Source organism: Onychostruthus taczanowskii, unplaced genomic scaffold, assembly GCF_017590055.1.
Source record: "Onychostruthus taczanowskii isolate IOZ18803 unplaced genomic scaffold, ASM1759005v1 scaffold2, whole genome shotgun sequence".
Classification (NCBI taxonomy): domain Eukaryota; kingdom Metazoa; phylum Chordata; class Aves; order Passeriformes; family Passeridae; genus Onychostruthus; species Onychostruthus taczanowskii.
Genome location: NW_024499239.1, coordinates 24,030,521 through 24,052,816, shown reverse-complemented (window position 1 = coordinate 24,052,816; position 22,296 = coordinate 24,030,521). Strand labels below are relative to the sequence as shown.

Here is a 22,296-nt window from a genome sequence, read left to right as displayed (position 1 = left end):
TCTCTTTTGTGTTTTTTTCCTCCAGATGCCTTAACATGGGGCTAGACAGCCCTTGATCTTGTTGTGGAGACTGTCCTGATGGGAAATGTGTTGTGTGCCTTTATGTGGGAGGCCCTGGGTTGGTTAGGACAAAATATGGCCAGTGTGGGGTGATCCTCCAGAGTGCAAGGAGTAACCTGGACCTCTCAGCATTGCTCATTTTCTGCAGAGCTTTTTTACATGTGGGCCTTGGCAGCACCAGTGCCTGGTTTTAGAGTTCTGCAAGGTGGACCATGATGTAGAATAGTCAATCTTTTCTAGATTTGGTGGCTTCTGAATAGTTCTATGGCAGCAAGGTCAGAGGGCTGCTGCTTGCTGGGGGCAGGGGCTGTGAGGGACCTTCCCCATGTCCTGAGTGTCAAAAAGGAAAGCAACCCTCTTCACTTGCAGAACAGAAAGATTTTTTCCTGTTTTGCTGGTGGCAAACTGTGAGTGACTTGCTAACAGAGCTTGTTCACCGACTCCTAACACTGAAAAGCTTTTTATACTTCACTGTCAAGAGTCACATCCTTGCCCACCTTGTCATCAAACAAATTTTCTATTTTGTTCCAAAAAAAGTTCTTTCCCCATCCCTCCAGATATCAGGCACCCTAGTCCCTGGTACTACTTTAATATTAAAGTTCAGGACAAATATTTAATACCATTTCAAGGGACAGATTATCAGAGCTTTAGACATAACCAAGGGAAGAGTTGCCCAAACCTCATGTGACACACGAGACAAAGGATCCTCAGGGCAGAACCTTCTCCACGGAGACACTCAGCAAGTCAATCCTGTTCTTACAAAAGGCAGGTTTCCCTGCAAAATGTTGTAGCAGTCAGGGGTTCCAGTGATGCAGATGATTTACTCACAGCAGTGCTGAATCTTTCTGGAGTTGGATACCCAGCAATCCTAAAGGCACAGTGTGGAGGAATCCCAAGCACTACAGCGTGGACATGAGCAGTGTCCTCCTATTTGCATAGCAGTTTTTATCTGCACAAAAGAGATTTGCAGAAGGACTCTGGCACAATGGACCATGAGACACAGCATGTGTTCCAAAGGCACACAAAGCTGATCTACAGACTGAAGTATGTCAGCATTTTTGACACAGAGACCACAGAAGGAGAGAATTATCAAATTGCATTTCCTCAGGTCAGGAGCAGGTTAAATTCTAGAGGGAAAATAGGCCTATCATACATAAACCAACAGCACTGCATCTTGATGAGTTATGGCATTCTTTCCTGACTGCCAGAACAAGAGAGTTCAAAAATAAGTGGTAGCAATTTCACATTTTAATTGGCACAATTGTAGAAAATGCTTCTTGGCAAGTATCAGGTATTATGTCTAACAGACCAAGCATTTGTCTGCAACAGACTTCCTTTGTGTCACACAGGAATAAATAGACATGATGCTGCCTTATATGGCATAAGCATCACCTTGTGAGGAGATGTGATGACTGTGAAATGAAGCTGAAGTTGGCAACGATAATGCAAACAAGAGGATATCTTCAGCATGAGTGCTGACCCCATTGCATGAATAGCACGATTCTGTCTCGTAATAAAATCCTCTGCTATTGTTTGTGTGTGCATAAAACACCCTTGTAGTGAAATATATACTCGTGTTCTCTCCCAGAAAACTGGAAAAGATAAATTAGTGCCCTCTTATGCCTTAAGGCCAGAAAGCTGCAGACAGAAACTGAGAAGAACTGGAGGTCAGTTCAGTCTGTTTCTCAAAGTTACACAGCACAGATTCAGCTGCTGCTTCTTAATGCTGAAGTCTTGAATACCCACTGTGCATTACCAAAGCCCTCTGTTCAGAAATTTTCAAAATTAATAAACAATTTATCCCTTCAGACCACTACTGCTTACCCTCCTGAGCATGACTGACCCTTGTTTCCATTTTCACCTTTCACATCCCTAAAGACTCCTGTATCTGAGTTAGTTTTAACTTCCAGTGACCTTATGTAGTCCCTCACATTTGCTGCTCACCTTCGGGTGCTTTTCTGATGTTTCACATTCAGACTCTACATCACATCCTTGCTCTTCCCGTCACCGTCTGTAGCTTTCCAGGTAAGTTCCATACCGAAAAGGCCACGGGCCGGGTTTCGGTCCCCTTAGCCAAAGAGGTGAGGAGCGAATTTCTTTAGAGGTAGCTCAGCACCCTCTGCTGCATCCTCAACGAACTGCAAATTTCCTTGCACATCAAGGACCAATTCCTCGCAAAAGCAAGAAAAATTCTGTGAAGACACATACCTAAGAGAGTGATACAGGAACTTCCATGCCTGTTGGAAGATAGAACAAACCTTGCTTCTTTCCCCTTCTCCTCTTCTTAAAGAGTGAAATACCGAATATAGTATTTTCAACTTTTTTGAACAAATGATAGATGCATTGAACTTTGCAAATGACATTCCTCACACTGTTTTTACCTTTTAATTATTTTTTCCTACCTAATACTTTATTTTATATAGGAGCAACTTAGATATAAGTTTTGAAAAAAAATCACATTATATTCAGTTCATTATTTTTTTTTATTTTTTTTTTCTGAACTGGGAAGCAAGAGGATGTCATTCAAAAGTGTTTCTCCTCAGCATGGATAGTTCCAATGCCTTTGCTTTCTTTCTCAAATTATGTTGTTTCTCTTCAAAGTGCATTTCAAAGCTGTAATATTTCTGAAGATGAGGTTGTTGGATTTTTTTTTTTCTTCAGGACTAGACTGTGGGCTCAAATAGATTAGGCAATACATGTTAAGTACAAGATACTACCAGACACTACTAAGTAGTTCAAAGCAGCAATAATACAAATATCCTTTTCCATACTACTACTACATTTTTTGATGTGATGTTCCAAGTTCTCTTCTCAGCCTACAGCTACAAAACACAGTCTGCCTATGTCCAGCTTTCACTACAGAAAAAGTAAACTGATGATTGCCTGAACTGTTACCTGATTGTTACTGAATTCAAGTAGAAACCACTGTGGTGAACAGGAAACAGAAATCATTCTGTTCTCTGTGAATATTTATTCACATCTCTGAATAACAGGGTGATTCTTTGTTACTGTGATTGTTGTAGATCTAGCATGTGTGACTCTTTCCTACACAAATTCCTTCAGACAGGGCCCTTTTATATACACAAATTTTCAGCTTCATGAAGTTCAATTCTGCAGTTGGTGAGGACTTATGGAGTGGGATGGAAGAGAAACAAAACCATAAAACCAAAGTATTCCACCTGGCTGCAGAATGCAACTTCCAGCAATTATAAAAGCCATAGTACAACTTCACTTGGATGACAACTCTGCAGTGTGACAAAACAGAGATTAGAGAGAATCCCTTCTTGGGATGCAAACGAACAGAAAACCACTGGGGCACAAATAATGTTGAATCTTGCAATAATTTTTTACCAGCCTCACTTTTCAAGCTATTGAAGCTCATCTGGAACTAAAGGAGAGTTGGAATTTTTTTAAAAGTTTCACGACAGACCTGTATTTGAACATGTCTGTGGCACTGTAAAATTACATCTTTTGACTGGAAGTTTGCTTGGAAGGAAGTTGACTTTGAGATCCCAGCTAAACTCTGAAGAACACTAAGGAGGAGAAAATCTACCAACTTTCCCACGGTACAAAAAAAAAAGTAAAGGCAGCTTATACATTGAAATAAGGCAAATGTGAAGTTGAAAATTCCCATGCTAGAGTAGGGCAAGGACTCTTCATGAGAAGAGTGGAGAAACATGATGAACTGATTGCAACTCCCTTGCTCTGTCTCCATGCATTCTGCGGGTGGAGGTAGACTTGGGAAGGAGGGAGGGCTGGGGGGGAAAGTTTTCTTAAGATTTATTTTACTTCTCATTATCCTGCTGTGATTTTCTTAGTAATAAATTCAATTAATATCCTCAAGTTGAGGTTGGTTTGCCCATGATGGTATTTGGTGAATTACCTCTTCCAGTTCTCATCTCAAGTCCTGAACCTTTCATTAAGTTTTCTCTCTCCATCCACTTGTGATATGAGAAGCAAAATATTTCAACTCAAAATAAATTTATCATATATTCAGAAAACTTAATCTCAAAAAACCACACCAGCTTTTAGTTCTATTATACTTAAAACAGTCCAGGTAAAGTTAGGGTGAAAACAAAAGAAAGGCATTTGATGACTCAGTCATACCAAAATTGTGCCACATACACAGTGGTGGAGGGCATATGAATCAGAGTTGTTCTCAGAACAAAAACAAAATTCTGGCACCCTTAATTCAGAGTCTCCTGTTGCTATTCCTGTGCAAAAGTAAAAGTAGCCTTCACTGCTTTGTCTCTTCATTCTAGTACCCCCATTCCATTCCATTTTGGGAAGGAATCCTTGCTACCTAAATCAAATGGTGAACTTTCACAAGCATGGAACAGATTCTGTGTTCTGAGCTCAGCAGAGCCTGCTAGAATGTAGTATTTCTCAACACTCACCCCTTTTCAAGAGTGCAAACAAAAGGAGATTCATTGAATAAGAACCAAACTTTGGAATTCTGTAATCAAAAATCCATAAAGAAATTTCTTTTTTTTAGGATTGAAGTCTATCTATAATACTGTAAAGGCACAATGATTTATCCTGCAGCTCAATGCACTCACAACAAAAAATGCTCATTCAACACATACTCACATCTTGCCTTAACACTTAGGTAATGAAGGACTTTTATTTTGCAATATATTTGAAGCCAGAATTTCGAAAAACAGGAATATTTTGTACTCTCATCTATAACTTCCATGGATGTTAATCAGAATAATCAGTGATGTTTTAAATACAGTATTCATGCTGAACAATTTGCTGGTTTATGCCAATTTGACATATTATGGAAGTTACAAATACTTTGATATCCAGAGACTACGCAGAGCTTCTCCAGATGCTTCTTAACCAAAACAATTCACAGACGTTTGCTCATCTCTCTGCTGAACGTCCTCCTAAATTAATTGATCCTAGAATAAAAATACAGGTAAAAATGAAAAAAAAAACTTGGTAAAACTAAAGTAAAGCTTTATTCTTGTAAATTATTTGGGGAATTTATATAAGGAAAAGCAAAACTATAAAACATTAAAAAAACAACCTACACAACTGATGAAAACTTTTCTATTGCCATTTTCATGAATGTAAATGTGCTCCTCTGGTATTTCCATAAAAGCATTTTTGCCATATTCCAATTTTAGCTTGAAAAGTGAATCTCCAAAGCATTATTCTCTGTATGCACTGAAGTTAATTGCAATCATACAGCCAAATTACATCTATTACTGAAGTTCAATACAGCTACTTTTTTATAACATAAACTTCTCCTACATTATTTAGAGATCCTATCAGGTTCATGCATTATTTCACAGACTGCGTCACTCTCCAGAAATCCCACAATTAAAACAATTGTGATGTAAGCTTTTACAAGCTATAAGCCTTCATTTCTTAAAATATTTTTATTTTGATTTCATGAACTCAAAACTACTTGGAATATGTAGGAAGGTCACATTTATTAGTATGGACTAAAAGTGCTTTAGAGACAAATTATCTTTTTAACATCACTTAAAAAAAATATTTCAATGGTGATGCAAACTCAACAATAAGGAGAACTAGCTTTGCAAGATGTGACTGGTCAGGGTGCTACATGGTCTCATCCAGGTTCTTTCCCAAAAAGGGCTGGACCATTCAAGGTGCCTTCTGACCAGGGCTGTTCTACGATTGTGTGACTCTGATTCTGTGATTTTATTAATTAATCCCCCCCAGTGCAATTCCTACCCAAACCCACCCCCCCTTCGGCTGATGTTTATGCAGCTGCTTTTGCTAGTTTTATGTTGCACTCAACAAGTAACAGCCTGGACTAGCTCACTTTTTACTGTGATCTGTGGACATTTACATGGATGTCTTGATAGGCAGATCTTTAAGAAATGTGCAATTGAGACAGAAAACTTGGACATTATCAGATTTATATCTCTGTTAAAATCTAATTCTGAAGTGAAGCAAGAACACATTTTCAAAGCAGATACCATCCCACACACAAGACCAAGACAAAATATAATCATAAACACCAACATCTTTCATAGTTTGCTGAAAGCCTACTTCCAATTCTGAAATATCATTTTTATTTTGGTTAATTTATTTAAGCTTCTATGTTGAAAATTTTTCAGGAAGTGTTAAATGCCAGTTTATAAATATACTTGCCTTGTTGTCTTTGCAGAAGTCCAGAGAGGGTGATTGGCTGCCTTGAGAGAGGCAGCTGTGGGGAAGGTGATGTAAATGGATACAGCTGAGGGGTTCTGAAATCAGCATTAGCCCACGATCCCCTTAGGCTGCTTTGGGATCCAGATGATGATGGACAAGAACTATGTGGCAATCTCACCACAGGGGTGGATCTGTTAATGAAATTAATTAATGCATGTGATTTGAGGCTACATCTATAACAATACAAAAGATTTCAAAATTACTTCAATTTGTTGTCTATATAATTTTCTTAGTGAATATTTTTACATATTTCAAAAAGCAGACTGACCAAACAATTATGGAATCAGAGGTGGAAAAAAAAGAAGTACTTCGTTACACATATTTTAAATTTCTGCTAGGAAGATATATTTGGTGTAATGATTATAAAGAACAACAGTTTCATTTTTCTGGAACGATTTAAAGCTATTTATTAATGTTAATAATTCCCATAGTTTAAGGCATTTCAAATGTTTAAATGAAAAAAACAGAAACACCTGTTGCAGGTTCCATGAAAAGTTCGGGTTATTCAGAGAACAGCCTTTGTGCAGATATTAGGCTTTCATCTCTGATTTTTGTAAGAATGATAGAGCAGAGACATTGTTAAACTTCCTCATTATAAAATTACCCCTTTTTATAGGAGTACCATAATGGCAGATGGCAACAGCTACAGAAGCACAGATTATAACTGCGTATTTTTGAAAAATGTGATTTCAAAATAAAACTTTCACCCAAAACCAAACATTCATGTAGATGATAGCCAGACTGCACAGTACCACTTCTTCAGATCTAGAATCTGAACATACAGATTAATAAAGGCCAGAGGGGAAATTTCAGTCTCTTGCAGGAGATCGTAACATCTTGAAAAAGTACTGAATTACCTTGTAGATCCTGTTCCAATACTCTGACTTGGCTTTATCAGAGCTATCTGAGAACTCCTGTAGGATACGCTACCTGTTGGAAGCAGAGTTTTCTTTGAAAACAGGACCAACATGACTTACCCATTTTAGTAAGAGATAACTTTGAAAACAAAGATTAGTACATTTATTGCATGATTTGGGACAAATTCATGATTGATCCATTCAAGAACTAAAAATGGTGCACAATTACAATAGTCAGTGACAGGGCTCAGCTGTCACAAAAACTTCATATTGCACCATCCCTGCAAATCTTATTCCAGTTAAACACATAGTGGCTTCTTTTACCTTCTTTCATTTATTAGACTATTATTAGACTATCAAGACACCTGTGCTGAAGTGCTCCAGTTCTTCAGCTCATCTTTTTTTGCCTCATCCACCTCTGAGAAGGAAACTTTCCTTAATGCACCATTAAATCATTGTTTCCACTTACCCTTACTTTTGCACATAAACTTTGATTCCCTCAGCATTGTCCACTGCAAAACTTTATGTGAAGGTTCTGAAATCTGCTGAACACATAACTGTTCCACATAAAATTTTACTGTCTAATAAATATCTATTTATATTTAGACCCAATAAAAAAACCAGTTAACCTCAGCTCTCGTTATGCTTAAATTTATAGGAAACCATGCATTTAGGAAGGATCTGAGCACATAAATCAGACGTAACACAGAAAAAGCAATTTTTCCTCCTCCACTGAAATTGCATTGCAATTGCATTTGTCTTTGTTTTGGGACACTTACACCATGTAAAAACACAGAGTACTAAAAGTTCTTTATGTGCCTGCAGATGGGATTCTCTGGACTACTGAAGCCAGGTGAAAGCCTGCCTGAGCACAGACTGCTGCAGAAACATGTTGAATGAAAAACCAAGAATGGGAGAGACACACAGATAGCAGGCCTGCAAAGCATTAGGAATTCTGGGAAAGTCCTCACAAATAAACAGTTCTCAAGAGACTACACCAACTCCAGTAAGCTGTTACTCATGTCTTATTTACATCTGATGTTCCCAAGCTCAGGGTATGAAGGAATGAAAAATGTAGTGGCAGGTAAAATGTCTGATACCCTATAACAGTGATAAGGTAAAATAAAATCACCTTTTTGAAGAAATTCTTGATCTCAACTACCTTACTTTTGTTACTAAATATTTTTTAACTTCCAATTAGTTTCCCCCCTTTTCTTCACGTGATATTTAATATGACATTGTGGACAACGTTACTCTCTGTTAACCACAAATAGATAAAATTATGAAGCTTAACAGAGGGTCAACAAAGTATATTGCAAATATTCCTACTCTGTTCAATCACACATACAGTATTTTCTTTGCCACTGCTGATTCAGCAAAAATTGATTTGGTTACAAGTAATCATTTACTGAACAGAAGAGGTAAGTACTAGGAAAACATTTCATACTTAATTTTATCCATTTCCCAGCTGCTGGATTGAAGTCCACATGGTAACTTTCTCTCACCTTAACACAATTCAATTTTTTTTAGTAAATTGCTAATGTATGGAATTTAATTTACTCATCCTCATAATATAACAGAAATATTATTCAGTTACAAAGTTTACTTTTACTCACCCATATGTCCATCCTGTGGTGGAGTTATTACTGATAATCTTGTTGGACCAGTTGGTGTCTCCAACTAAATGAACAGCAAATCATTAACCACAGTGTAATAAGCATATTAATTATTAAGACATTTTAAGCAATAGTGTTATATTTTTGAGGTCTACAGAGCCTGCAGATTTCCAAAAGTTTCTGCTGTCAGTTTTGTTCATAGCACTAAATGCAAAACCTAAGAATTAAGTTACTATTTTTAAAGGTCTATGGGCAGGTGGGAAAGGAAATACATGTATTTTACCTTTATTATATAACCTGTCACATTCAGATAAGAAGTGTTATCAGACAATCTCACTGTTTTCTGTGCTGAGATTCCATTTGCAAGCTAGCAGCTGTTCCTGGATGTTCCTATCTCCTAACCAGGATACCAACACCACGAAAAGCTCCTGCCTTCATTCTCATGTTAGCAATATCACTCAAAACCTGCAATTCCCTACTCAGGTAGAGGGTCCAAATGGTGCTTTCAGACACTGACATTTTTGTAATATTGGGATTTTAAGAATTTACCATTTACTCTGGCATCACAAGTTTAAAAGCCTGTATATGGCATGTGGAGAATGTAATTCCAGAAACTGCAGTTGTGATTTATTTGCTTTTGGTTTCTTTTGGGGAGCATCTGACTTCAACCCCGAATCAAGCATATCTGAAATCATCATGCACATCAGAATGGTTTTGAATGGGATGGAGGAGAATCCTATTTTTGGCTGCATTAACAGAGTAAGAGAAATCAAAAGGATACATGTGTGTAACTAGACATAAACAAGTATTAAAAAAAGCCCCACTTACCTTCCTCATTGGTGAAGGTACAGGATCAACCTCCATTGCCTCCATCCTTGCAAGAAAGGTCAAAGTATGACATTGTAATAAAAATAACATTTTCATTATGAAGACTAAAATTATGTTAGATTCTAATGTTAAATTTCACTAGTAATGGAAAAGCATAATACATAATGCATAAGACACATAAGTATTTAGGACTTACTCCAAAACTCACTAGCAGTAAGAAAAATCTATTCACTGATTCTGAGCTTTGGTTTAGATATTTACAGAGTAAGTTATTTAATGATTAGCATCACTATTCTTCTATTTTTTCTGAATAAATTGCATATTTATGTATTTTTCATTTGTATCCACAACAAGGGCACTGTGAATCTGTAGTTTTTTTATAGAAAAGAAAGTTACAATCAAAGTTATAGAAATAATTTAGCTTGAGTAAGTATATTCATTTTACTTACAATTAAATGTGCCTTACTGGAGTGGCTCATCCCATCTATCCTGAGACAACTACAGTGCACATATAATGTCTGTAGAATAAATTTAGTTTTTCTCTATGGCAAATGGAGAGTGTCTCACTAATCTCTCTACCTATGCATTCATCTATCTAGCTATTCATCCAAAAATTCTTTGGAATAAGGTGCATCATGCCTTAGATTTCTTTCCAGTAACCACCATCCATACAACTCTGAAGTACACTTGGATAGATAAGACTTTCCTCAGTTCTTTCATATTTGAACAGTTTGTAAAAACCAAACACAAAATCAGAAAATATTTTAAATTCCCTACAAAAAGGTTACTTTCTGTATAAAATATTAGTTAAGATTTTCATTGACTATTAACAAGTTTGTACTCACGTTTCAGAAGTGGAAGGACGACTCAAATGAAGAGAATATGAAGAATAAACACTCTGTTTTCTTGAAGGAACTGAAGTCATTAAGAAATTTAATATTAGAACACAGCTATGTCCAATGACAGGTATTCCACAGTCAATATTTTAAACCAACAGCTCTTACTGGATGGATTTCTGCTCGTACTGGAAAATGGCAGCGGTGTAGTTTTTTCAGGAGGTTTCATACTAAAGGGGAAACAAGAGACAACAGATATAAATTGAAAGCTGGTTTGATTAGTTAACATGCCTAACTGGTCAATGAGTATAAAATCAAAGCATTTATCCATCAGTAGCAGGGTTTAACATGACACTATTTGCCATGAAGCAAAGTAAGAATTTACTTGGTAAAGCTATGAACTTGCTCTTTACATCATAATATTTGCAGTGTTCATGATACACCCAACAATATCAAATTCAGCACAACATTATGGCAAAGTAGGTTAGAGAACAACAGATGTTAAAATACAACTATTAACTACAGCTAAGCACAAAATTCATTTCATTTCATTAAATTATACATTTGCTAAACTTTAAGAAATCTAGTTATCAAATTAAATGTTGGCATTTTCATGCTATTCAACAATAACTTTGCAAAACTGGTACCTTTGACAAGAATCATAAATAGGAGGACTATGTTACTAGGCAAGCAAGAAGAGGCCCTAGAACACTTCTCTCTAGGTAGAACTCAAAAAAAATCTAAAATTCAGTAAGAACTCTGCAGTTTATATAATCAAGATGTTATTCATTTGAGATGCAGACAAGAAAATGAAGGCATAAAATGAATAAAAATATATAAACTGCAATAATCCACCACATACAAAGTTTCCTTTATACTGTTTTTTTCTTTCAGTTACATTACACCAATCGAGCTGAGAGAGCAAAATACAGTATTATGTGACTTTAATAGTCAAGGGAAAGTCTGTACCAAAAAAAAATACAGGAAAGGAATAAAGCTCAATTAAAGATCAAATTTGTGTAATTAAAATACTGGTTTCATGAACTGGCTTATTAAGGAGATTTAAATAAGTTTTGGCTTTGTATTGGAAATAAGATGAAAAGATGAAGGTATATCAGTCATTGAGCAGGGGGATGAGTGACCTCTTGACTACAACTTCAAAACATTTGAGGAAAGACAGAATTTAATTTTTACTAGAAATAGAAACACTGAGAACCATATTACAAAACTCTGATAGCTTTTTAAATGGGCTAAGATACCAAAAAAGGCATCACAGTATTTTCCAGGCTGATGCTATAAAGTCCATTTCAAAATACACAAACATGGTTATGTAACTGCAAAAAAAAAAATTAAAACTGAATATCTATGTGATAGACTTTATTAAAAGTTCATTTTTAGAGTTAACTACGGAGTTGTATTTTAAAAGAAAAGGATTTCTTCCTGACAGGACTGATTATTGTGAATAAAAAGGATCTGATGTCAGAAATTACTAAACATTTATTTCTCTAAAAACACACGAGGAAGGCAATCAAAAAATGAAAATTTTATTCCTTTATCAATTAAAATTACTGTTGTCTCATTACATTTACTTTTGCTGCATCAAACCTCTTACCATTGTATCTGTTGAATTTGTTGCGTTACTTTCTTGAGAGACTCTTCCAGCTTTGCTATCTGTGAGATAATCATAGATTTAAACAAAGTCTGTTTGTGTGATATACTGCTTCATTTTCATCCAGCTAGTAGTCTAAAGTGTTGAAAGGCTGCTTTCTATTGTTTTAATCTTAAGACATCATTGCAATTCCAGATTTATTGGAGCTGTTATGGCTGTGTTATGGACCCATTAAACAGTCAGTCTGGAAGAGATATGCTTCTTTTTGGCAGTTAAAGACTTTGTTTGATTACCTTTTCTTAAGTATGCTGGTAATACTGGAAAAATGAATACTAGGAAAACTGCTGAAAAATAGTTTTATTTTCTTTTGCTTCCTATTTTTCATCTCTGATATAAAAGCTTTGTTATGATTAATATAGAGTTATCTGAAAAAGCTACCAATAAATGTACAAAATATATTGCTCCCATATTTCTCATTTCAGATTCTGAATGTATTCAGCTCACTTCAGTATCTATTTGTGGTAAGCCTAAGTGAAAAGCTTTTTCTACTCTCTTAAGAAACACAACCAGGAATACCTTCATTAAAAAATGTTATGAGCTGGCAAAATTGAAGAATATCAAGGTCAAGAGCACTAGGTCAGCTCCCTAGTATGTGTATTTTTTACAGTCTTTCATTATGTGAACATATATTTTATGAAGGATGTAAAAACTTACTCAACAGCCTCAATACAGCATATATGTTTTATCCTTAATTTCCATTATGTGACCTTAATCCTTCACACTGTTCATATTTTGATTTGAAGACAAATTATGAATTTGCTTGTTAGCTTTTCATGCTTCTTAAACTATTATTGGAGTCCTTTAATAAAATTATCTGATTATATTGTTTGTGGGAGATACTACAATCTTTTTGCAGATGCAAAACTCCAAAACAGATTAAAGAAAAAATGTAATTTATGTAATATCTGTTTTTTGGTATTCTGGTTTTTTTTCTTCCTAATGAGAGCTAGGTTTGATTAAGACAGGAACCAGTCAGGAAGAATGTACTTTACCTGGTTGCTGTGTAGGACTGGGTAATTTTAAGACCAAAGTGCCTTAAAGAAGGTGAGTAACTACTTGATTTTCAGTATTTTGGGATCACAGCATAACAGGACATCTAGACCTGCCATGAACATGGACAGCAAGTGGCCACCATTACCTGCACCCTAATGCCTGCACAACTCACAGAAACAGCAAAAATCAGTTTACTGAAGACCATGAGACCTTGTTGGTTGACAGTGACAAGGATGACAAACTAGGAATAAGGAAGAGGACCTGAAACAAGACAGCCAAGCATGAGAAACTGGATTGGTGTTTAATACAACCAACCTGGACTGACCACGATGCAATGCAAGCAGTTTTAACATACTAACAGTACACAGAATGGGCAAAACAACAACAAACCCACCCAAATAAGTGTGCCATTGAAGCAGCAACCAACTGTATTTTCAACTGTTCTGGTACTGTCACCTGGACACCTTCCTTAGGTCAAGAACCATCCCTGAATACTTCACAAACACTGCTGAGTGAATGTCTCAAGAGTAAACAACTAAAAAGTTACCATTACAAAGTATCAAAACTCTCCACAGCTTCTTTGGAGATAACATCACTATTTATGCTGAATTCTATTATGATATTTGATTTACTTTGTCTATAGGTTTCAGTTTTACCATATGGAGTTGGTACAATAGATTAGAAGGGGGATGAAATCAGGATTCCTCCCTGGCCTGGCTTTGAAAGCAGAAGGACAGGACCCTAAAGACCTACACACAACACAGCACACTATGAGTGATCCCAAATGCATTCAAGGAGAAGAGGGAAGAATGGGCCACAGAGCACCTAATTTTCCAAGCTTTCTATCCATGACAATCATACTAGAAACTCTCCTCACACATGAAATGGCCAACTGGGCAGGTACATGAGCTTTTTCTCTGTAATTCTGTACATGGGGCAGCCACTCATGGGTCAAGTCACCAATACTGCAAAGTAGCTTTAATCAACAACCCATGTCCTTAGAAACAAAATAAAAATCCAACAATTTAATAAATATTTAGAAGTAGCTGAAACATGTAAAAGAAATGCCTTCCAACCTACAAATGAAGAAGCATAGTCACAAATGTAGTACCTGTTCTCCACAGAATAATTAATTCTGTCCTTCACCCTGAGCTATTCCAAATTCAGGGTACTAGCCCTTAGTCTTGTTCCCCATTGCTCAAGCTTCTCATTTATTTTGTCAGCCCTATTCTTCTTTTCCTCTGGGCTTATCTTCTAGCACCCCTCTCTCCCCACCTCTTCCACCTTCCTCTCCATAGAGTGAACTGGTTTCTTCCCTCCCTGTCCTTTGATTCTCCATTTAATCTTAACCAACTCACAACTAGAATACTTTATTAGAAACAGTAACCAGAATTAATGGAGTCCTCACAGACTTTAAACAACTAAAATCCGGAATTTATAATGGCAGTAATGAGTCAATCCTGATAAATTATTCTAAGTATTCCCATAACAGATTAATATAGTTTCTAAAAATAAACCAAAGTAACAAGCAAAACATAAACAAAAACCTAGCAAATCATAATTAGAGTTACCTTTTCTTTGTGGTGTTTTAATAAACGCTTACGATATCCTTCTTGAAATTCTGATATCTAAAAATAAATACAGTTAGATCAAGCTTCACACAATTACATTTATGCACCTCAGCAAAGAAGTGATGGAAAAGAACTCCTTCACAGTATGCAAAGTTTTGTCTTTTATAGGCAGTTAACATATCTTTTTAAAATCATCCTAAAAAATCCCAAACTATTCTGAATTATTATCAATGACAGACAAAACCTTATAAAGTTAATTTAATCCAATATGACCTACAGTAGGGCTGGTAGATTTATTTCACTGAAGTTATATTTTAACACTATGTTCAATAAAAAGGTAAAGACATTAGAAAGCCAGTTTAGCTGCAGTGTTTCCTATTCATCAGTGCTAAGCAAACACATAAAATTAATGGCAACATAAAAAGTAATCTGTCTTACTGGCAATTATAACATGCCTTGTAAAAATACCCTGTTAATTAAAAAATAATTGTTAGACACACTGTCTGGTGATGTGTAAGCACTTCTTGTGTCCACATGAGGATCATAAACCATGACAAGTTAAAAGTAAAAATGACAAGGTAGGCAAGACAAGAGCTTGAGGAACAAATTACCACAGGCAGTAACTTGCAATAAATCTTTCTTCTCACACGTAAGAAAACCGCCAGAAAATTTGTAAGAATTGAGACAACCAAGAAGAGAATACAAACCCATAGAGGAGTACCCAACTTAAATGTTTATTTTATTCCCTGTGGAAGGAGCTGGGAGGCTCCCACTGAATACTCATCAAAGGATCAGTATCTTTGGAAGAACTGATGGAAGAAATGTTCACTTAGAAAGTGATGGCTTTGAGCTGTCTCCACTCACTCAGAAATGAGTTCATTGGTCTAGGAGAAACCTGAATTCATCAGTTTAGTGCTCAGTACCAGTCAAAAAGTAAATCAGATCTTACCAGTAGTTCAAAATGGAATAAGGGACATCATCATTCCCCTTTAAAAAATGCATGTTCCTATATCCTGAGTCTGCTCAACATCTCAGAAAAGATCGAGTAGGCCTGAAAACAGTTCAGATTTATCAGAGGTATGCAAGAACTTCAGTAAAAGAATGACCACATAGAATATGAATTTTCATGGCTGAAAAAAAGACAGTTGAAGAAGGCATGCATCAGCAGTCTAAAACTAATGATTAGCACAGATGTAGTGCATGAGAATGGATACTTCTTCCTCCAGAATCAAATTCAAGAGTAAGAAATGAAACTAACAGGTTAAAACCTGAAAAATGAAATAATCATCATGCAGTGAACAACCTGTGCACCTCCCTTCTATAATATGAGACAGATGCCAAAATTCAGGAAACAACCTGACAATTATGTGGGGAAAAATATCCACCACACGCTTCTGAATGCAGACCAACCCACTTTGAGAAATCCTTGTGTCACACGTTGGGGAAAGATGGGAGCCTCTTCTGAAGATGTATCACCACAGCCAGCTCTGCTCTCACTCTTTCCTAAACACCCACAGAAGTGACAAGATATTAGATTAGATAAGAGATTAGATAAATTGCTCTTACAACTTTTGATGATGGAAAAGTCCTGAACAAACCTCAATGCCTTCACTACACTTCAATATGTTCCCAACAGGTTATCTCAGGCTACAGTAAACCTATCTCAGCCTGGAGAGATTAAGCCCTCTTTTTTCCTGCCTTTTGCACATTATGGAAGTCTGTATTCCCATGTGATTGGAGGTGTGCAGGTTCCCTGCATTTGTTCAGTTTATGGAGTAACTGCTGATCCTGTTGTTAAAAATTGGGTATGGAAGGACAGAGGAAGGGTTCACATTTACCTTGTGTCCCTTCTGCATCTGAGGAGGAGCACTGCTCAGGAAAGGGGCCAAGGTCAGCTTTGGAAAAGTCTTGAGGCCTGGGGCAGAGCAAATGTGAATCCATGACCATTGCTGGAGAACACAGGTGATACCCCCTGGGTTATTGCTCTGCGGGATCAGGAAGCTCACCCAAAGATCAGCAAGTCCCAGCCCAAGGAGATGAGAACAATCAACGAAGGCTGCAGCCAGGCCCAGGGACAATGCACTGCTGGAGTGGTGGAAACTGCTGCTCAATTGCACAGGGAGAGGGACAAGGACACAGAGTCCCAAAGCCAAGCTGAAGAGATGCAGAAAATGAGGAGGAAAAGGGAGTTTGTATGCAGTCATTTAACCCAGAGAGCTACTGAAGTTCTTGACTGGAAACTAAGCCTGACAAAATGAATCCTATCTGGAATTCACAGAAAGCAGGAGGAAAATGACCTTGGAATCATTTACTGCATCTATCTGGGAAAAAAAAAAAAAAAGAGGGGTGTTGATATTAAAAACAAACAAACAAACAAACAAACCAACAACAACAACAACAAAAAATTAGAAGGGAGAGAGAGCACAGTCAGCTCAGGACTGTGTCCAGCTCAGGTTTTCACTGTGCAACTTTTTATTGCTATAATTAAGGCACACTATCTGGGCACGTTTAAGCTTCTGGAAGATCTAATTTTTCACTGCATGGCATTGAAAGTGATTTTACACTATTAAAATAACCAGACTAGTGGTCCTTAGAGAGAGTTTGAAAACGTAAGCAGTGACCATAATGAATAATTTATGTCTCCTTAAGAACTCAGAAACTGTAGAATTAAGGAAGTAAAGATGGTAATGGGCATACATTCATTTTCAAGCATTCGCTCATACACTTTTCCCATTCACATAAAAATCAGCAGGAGTTGCTGATTATTTATAGTGCTAAAAAGTTTTAAGGCAGATTCACCTGTGATACTTCTTTTGAATATTTCTTGCCCAACACTTCTATTGGCATGAACAGTGATTGAATATCAGGACTTGTCTATGAAGAAAGGAAAATATACCAAGGTTAGCATTTTTATTAGCAAGTCATATAAAATAAAGTCTTTTGCAAAATGTTTTTTTAACTTGACTGATGAATATAAATTAAAAAAAAAAAAAAGACACATTAGGAAAGGATAATGCTGAAAGTGAAAATAAGCCTAGTTTCTTTAATGGCATTATCAACCATCTGAAAAGCACTGGGCTTTTGTTTAAATACATTACCCACACATACACTTTTATGATTAAGATAGTACCAGTGTCCAGAGAACATTCAAGGAGGATGCCTGGAGAGGCACTGCACTCACACCAACAGCCAGGTTTCTGACAGCTCCTGTCCAGGCTTTTTGGTTCTCACCATTCCCAGTCAAATGGAATGCACCCTACAATCAGTTTTGTTTCAAAGTCCTTTTTCAGCATAGTTCCAATGCTGACTGGGATCCCTTTGTCTTTCCCTGCCCATTGGGCAGCAGAATATTATCCCAGAATAAGGAAAGAGCCTTAAAGTAATTGTTGAATTTTTAAATTATTTTATGACTTGTGTCTTTTAATCAAAGCTGTGCATGCTTTAGGAAAACTGTTTTTCCTGGCTTTCCCCAGCTACTAATTCTTACAGAACTCACAGAAGGTAAGCAATTGTATTTGAGACTTCCTCTGCAATTTTGAATTTGGTTGACATCAGCCAAAAATTCAAAAATTTCCAGCTGACAGATGGAGAAACGCAGACAGACAGCACAGTCAACCTACCTATGGCATTTCAGTAAAGAAAATAAAAACAATACAATAATATTCCATCTTGAAAACTTAAGATACTTATAAAAATATATTCAGCTTCTTTAAATGAGAGGCATTCATAGGAACCAAGCTCTTTGCAATCTGTTTAGGGTTCTATCAAAGCAATGTACCTATCAGGTCTGAAAAAAAATAAAACCCAACCAGCTTCATGGTGATATAAAAACTCAAATAAAGATTTGTGTAACACCATTTATATTTTCTCTGCTGCACGGAGGAGTAGCAGATGTTCCTTTGCTATTCTGAAATTCTGAACAGCCAGATTCTGATTTATCATAACACTTAACCATCCTCTGGGGAAAAGCAAGTGGGGATCATGAGACAGAGAAGGAAGACATAAAGGTGACAAGACTGCATTACTGTAAAGATGAGAATATTTAATGTGTACACGTTGATTACCCCAACATACAATTTAATTAGGACTTCTAACACATTTATAGGACCTCCTCTCATTGGGAATTCTTCCATAGCATCAAGCTCATAAAGCTTACCAGGTATATTTCCACTCAGGTTCCTGAATTATAGAGCCATGACTTTTTTATATGCATCTTTAATTATCATTCCAATCATTTTATCTGTTCTTAATCAAGGATAAGCAATCACCATTAATGTCTTTTTTAAAGAATATGATAATTTGCTTCCTTGCAGCCCTCCAGAGCAGTGGCAGGTTCTAATGAAACACCTAATATTTTTGTTAGTATCCCAATCATTGCATTTTTAAATTCCTTCTGTGCTTTTGAAGTAAATTATCAAGTTCTGCTGAAATGGGGCAGTTTAAGACTGACGTAACTTAGAAATTAACATTGTTTGGAGCAAGGTGTTGAACAAGATGACCTCCAGAGGTCCTCGACAACTTAAATTATTCTTTGACTGAAATTAATAACAGCAGCAACAATACAATGATATTGAAAGCATATGAAAATATGCCCTTTAGAATTTTTATGAAGGGCTTTCTGATTTTTTTTTTCGTATTTGATTACTGTGTGCATCGTTCCTTTATATTATAATTGCATTTTGTTGTTTTGCTGCAACTTTTTTTAGTAACATTGTCTTTTTCAATGTGCAAGATTCCTAGGAGGCCTTCATGTTCAGCTGTATTGAATTTTATTAAATGTTTTTAGTGTTTCTCTTTTATCCTTATAAGGCACTGTCTCTTAGGTAGGCATCAGTCTACAAAAATATGAATGTTTATGGAACCTATTTATGGAATCAGCTAAAGAGAAGATTGCTCCTGGGAGAAATGCAAAATTAAAGATTCCTAATGATTAACCAAGAAAGGGAATTAAAAGCTCTTAATTCTCCAGTGAATATGAAAAATTCCCAAAAATATTTCAAACCCTTTCTTAATCACACAGCCACAAGGAAAATAGTAAAGCTTAAGAGAAAACAGAGGGAAAAAACCTAATCCACTTGAAAACACTGCCGAGCTATCATGCAGGTTTTCAATTCAGTCCATCACATGAAGTAACTCATGACAGTTCATTTTCTGTGATGTGCAAAGGCCAAAATCAATAAACATTTTTCCATATTTTGAAATTAGTCACTGATGTTACACAGTAACCAACTGTATTTCTTGAAAAGTTTAGAATGATTTACAGTCTAGCAGCACTTGAAAACCTAAGATTTCCAGAGGCTTTAATTTAATTAAATATTTACAAGAAAAAGCAGAGCTGTCTGTGCCTAAGTATCCTAGTTTAGCAACCTATTATCAGTAAATATTCATGTCACAGTTGGCAAAAACAAAAAAGGAAGCATTTTCTAATGCAAATAGTTTAGCTGTTAAGCAAACCACAGATTAATGTAATGCAACCAAACTAAAGCTTGATTTACCTCTTTTGAAAGGACTACAGTACGACAAGCCCTCCTGCAGACCAAACATTCATCTTTTTTGCCTGTAAGGTAAAGACACATTTAAAATATAAATCAAACTGAATATATATTGAATACATTGTAAATATAATGTGATGCCTAAACCTCTGGAGCTTGTGGAAGAAATCTGCAGGTTACACAAGAAATATGAATAAACATGAATAAAGAATTTGATGCCATAACCATTACACTGAGTTGTGCAGGAAAAATGTATGTGAATGTCATCAGGTCTTACTCCTGTAAATAAGCATTCATGTAAGTGATTTTATGAATATCATTAGTGTCACATAATGCAGGTGACTTTTAGTTCCCTTGATTTAAATGGGACTACTTGCCTGGTTTAATTAAATGTATGCTTAAATGCACTAATGACTTACAGCCAATCTGATATATGGCTTTTTAGACTGGGGCACAGTTGTGTTGTCCCAACAAAATAAATGAAACTCAAATGTCAAGGAATTAATAATTTTACCTTTTGAATTCCTCCAAGAGAAAACAATAAAACCGTTTTTAAAAACTTCATTACTTTTAAACTCTTTATCTACAAACATATTAAAAAGTATCTATAGCAACTACACATTATTTCAATATTTACAACTGGCAATTCTACTAGCTACTGCCTTTCTGAAGATTCTAAGGATCAGTGTCTATAAACATCTTTAAATACATTTTAAACCTCAGTACTACTGAATTCACCAAAAAAAGATACATAATCTCACATGTTTTTCTGCCAAACAACATTAAGAGCCAAAAGGAAAGATGCTGTTCATGTTCTAGGGGCCTGCAAGCTGCAGAGGCTGCATTTTATGATCCTCTACCCTCAATAGCAGCCCTGTGAAAACATCTAGTCAAAAGTTTTTAGATCTGAAATACAGATTGATCATTTCTTCTGTGTGCCCTTACAGACACCAGGACATTTAGCATGATGTGAAAGATTGATATTTGAATATTTGTTCACTGCATTTTTTTTCCTTTTGTAAAACAACTCCATTATTCCTCTGCCTTTCCCACATATCTTTGTCCAAGAGCATCAATTGAGTGCCAGAATATGACTCTGGAACTGTACATAACACAAGAACTTCAAACATCACCTCAAATCTTTACTCATGCTGCTGAAGGTCTTCAGGAACAATACTGAGCCTCAAAACCTATTAAAACTACTTCCAAAACCTACCCTAAATCCTCCATTTTTTCAATTGCTCTTTCACTAAGGAAAAATCATTATCTTCCCCAAATTTGTCAGAACAGAATAACATCTATTTGTGGTGGGGGTTTTTTTAGTGTTTTTGGTGTGGTTTTTTTGTTTGCTTGATTGTGGTTTTTTTGTTTTGGTTTTTTGGTTGTTGTTCGGTTTTTTGGGGGTTTTTTTTGGGTTTTTTTGTTGTTGTTGTTTTTTACAAAATTATGGATCATAAGCATCCAGAATCCAGTTTTATTAAAGCCTCCATTGCGTGTGCCCCAGGCTTGCTCTCAAACCCACATCCACCCGGGGGTGGACACACGCAAGCACTGTTCAAAGCGTATCAACAGCAAGGACTGGAAAGCCTGATCAGTAACATTCGAAGAAGTGCTCAAGGCTTTGATTTTTTCCACAGCGGGTGAGAAATACCAACGTCTGAGGTGAATGCGTGCACGCAGCACAGCCATTACCTTTCTGCAGGCAAACATCGCAGAAAACGTGGCCGCAGCTGGTGAGGAAGAACCGCGGCGCGGGGGTGCGGGGCTCGCTCAGGCAGGAGTTGCAGAAGACGAGCACGGCCATGGCGCAGCGGGGCAGGACGGCCCGGCGGCGGCCCGGGGCTGGGGCACAGCCGCTCGTCCTCAGGCCGAGCCCCGCGGGTACGTACCCGCCATGTCCCGCCCGCTGCGGCGGCCCTGAGGGTAGCGAGGCCCGCGGCCCTCCCGCCGCGGGGCCTCAAGGCGACAGAGCTTGGTCTTCACACACGCCCCAATAAAATTTGTTTTTTGTGGCCTCTCGCTACCCAGCTGGACCGGTGCTGACGCAGACGGTGCTCTGAGAGATTGGCCCTCCCGGCCTCGAACGTGGGAAACACAACGGCACGCACAGGCCTTCGGGCTGGGCCTTCAGCAGCAGCCCCGCCCTGCTCGCTCCTCCCGGGTCGGCCGATGAAAAAAAAAAAAC

At 37.0% G+C, this 22,296-nt stretch overlaps 1 protein-coding gene across 1 annotated transcript; it reads right to left on the bottom strand.

Annotated features, from left to right (window-relative positions):
• Positions 1–4,926: 4,926 nt before the first annotated feature.
• RNF212 (ring finger protein 212) lies at positions 4,927–22,039 on the bottom strand. Its single transcript, XM_041403012.1, has 12 exons — positions 21,804–22,039; positions 20,115–20,176; positions 17,419–17,493; positions 14,620–14,676; positions 11,999–12,057; positions 10,555–10,616; positions 10,396–10,465; positions 9,551–9,596; positions 8,723–8,786; positions 7,107–7,179; positions 6,190–6,380; positions 4,927–4,964 (listed from the first exon to the last, which is right to left on the bottom strand). The coding sequence occupies exons 1-12, from the start codon at positions 21,913–21,915 to the stop codon at positions 4,927–4,929; spliced, it is 909 nt and encodes a 302-aa protein (XP_041258946.1). The 5' UTR covers positions 21,916–22,039.
• Between the last annotated feature and the right edge of the window lie 257 nt (positions 22,040–22,296).

Excerpts from the sequence above, each read along its gene's own strand:
- RNF212 (XM_041403012.1), bottom strand. The coding sequence starts at position 21,915 with ATGGCCGTGCTCGTCTTCTGCAACTCCTGCCTGAGCGAGCCCCGCACC. Across the intron at positions 10,617-11,998 it reads CAAATTCAACAGATACAATG|TATGAAACCTCCTGAAAAAA; the intron begins GTAAGAGGTTTG and ends TTTCCCCTTTAG. Across the intron at positions 7,180-8,722 it reads ACCACAGGATGGACATATGG|GTAGCGTATCCTACAGGAGT; the intron begins GTGAGTAAAAGT and ends TGCTTCCAACAG.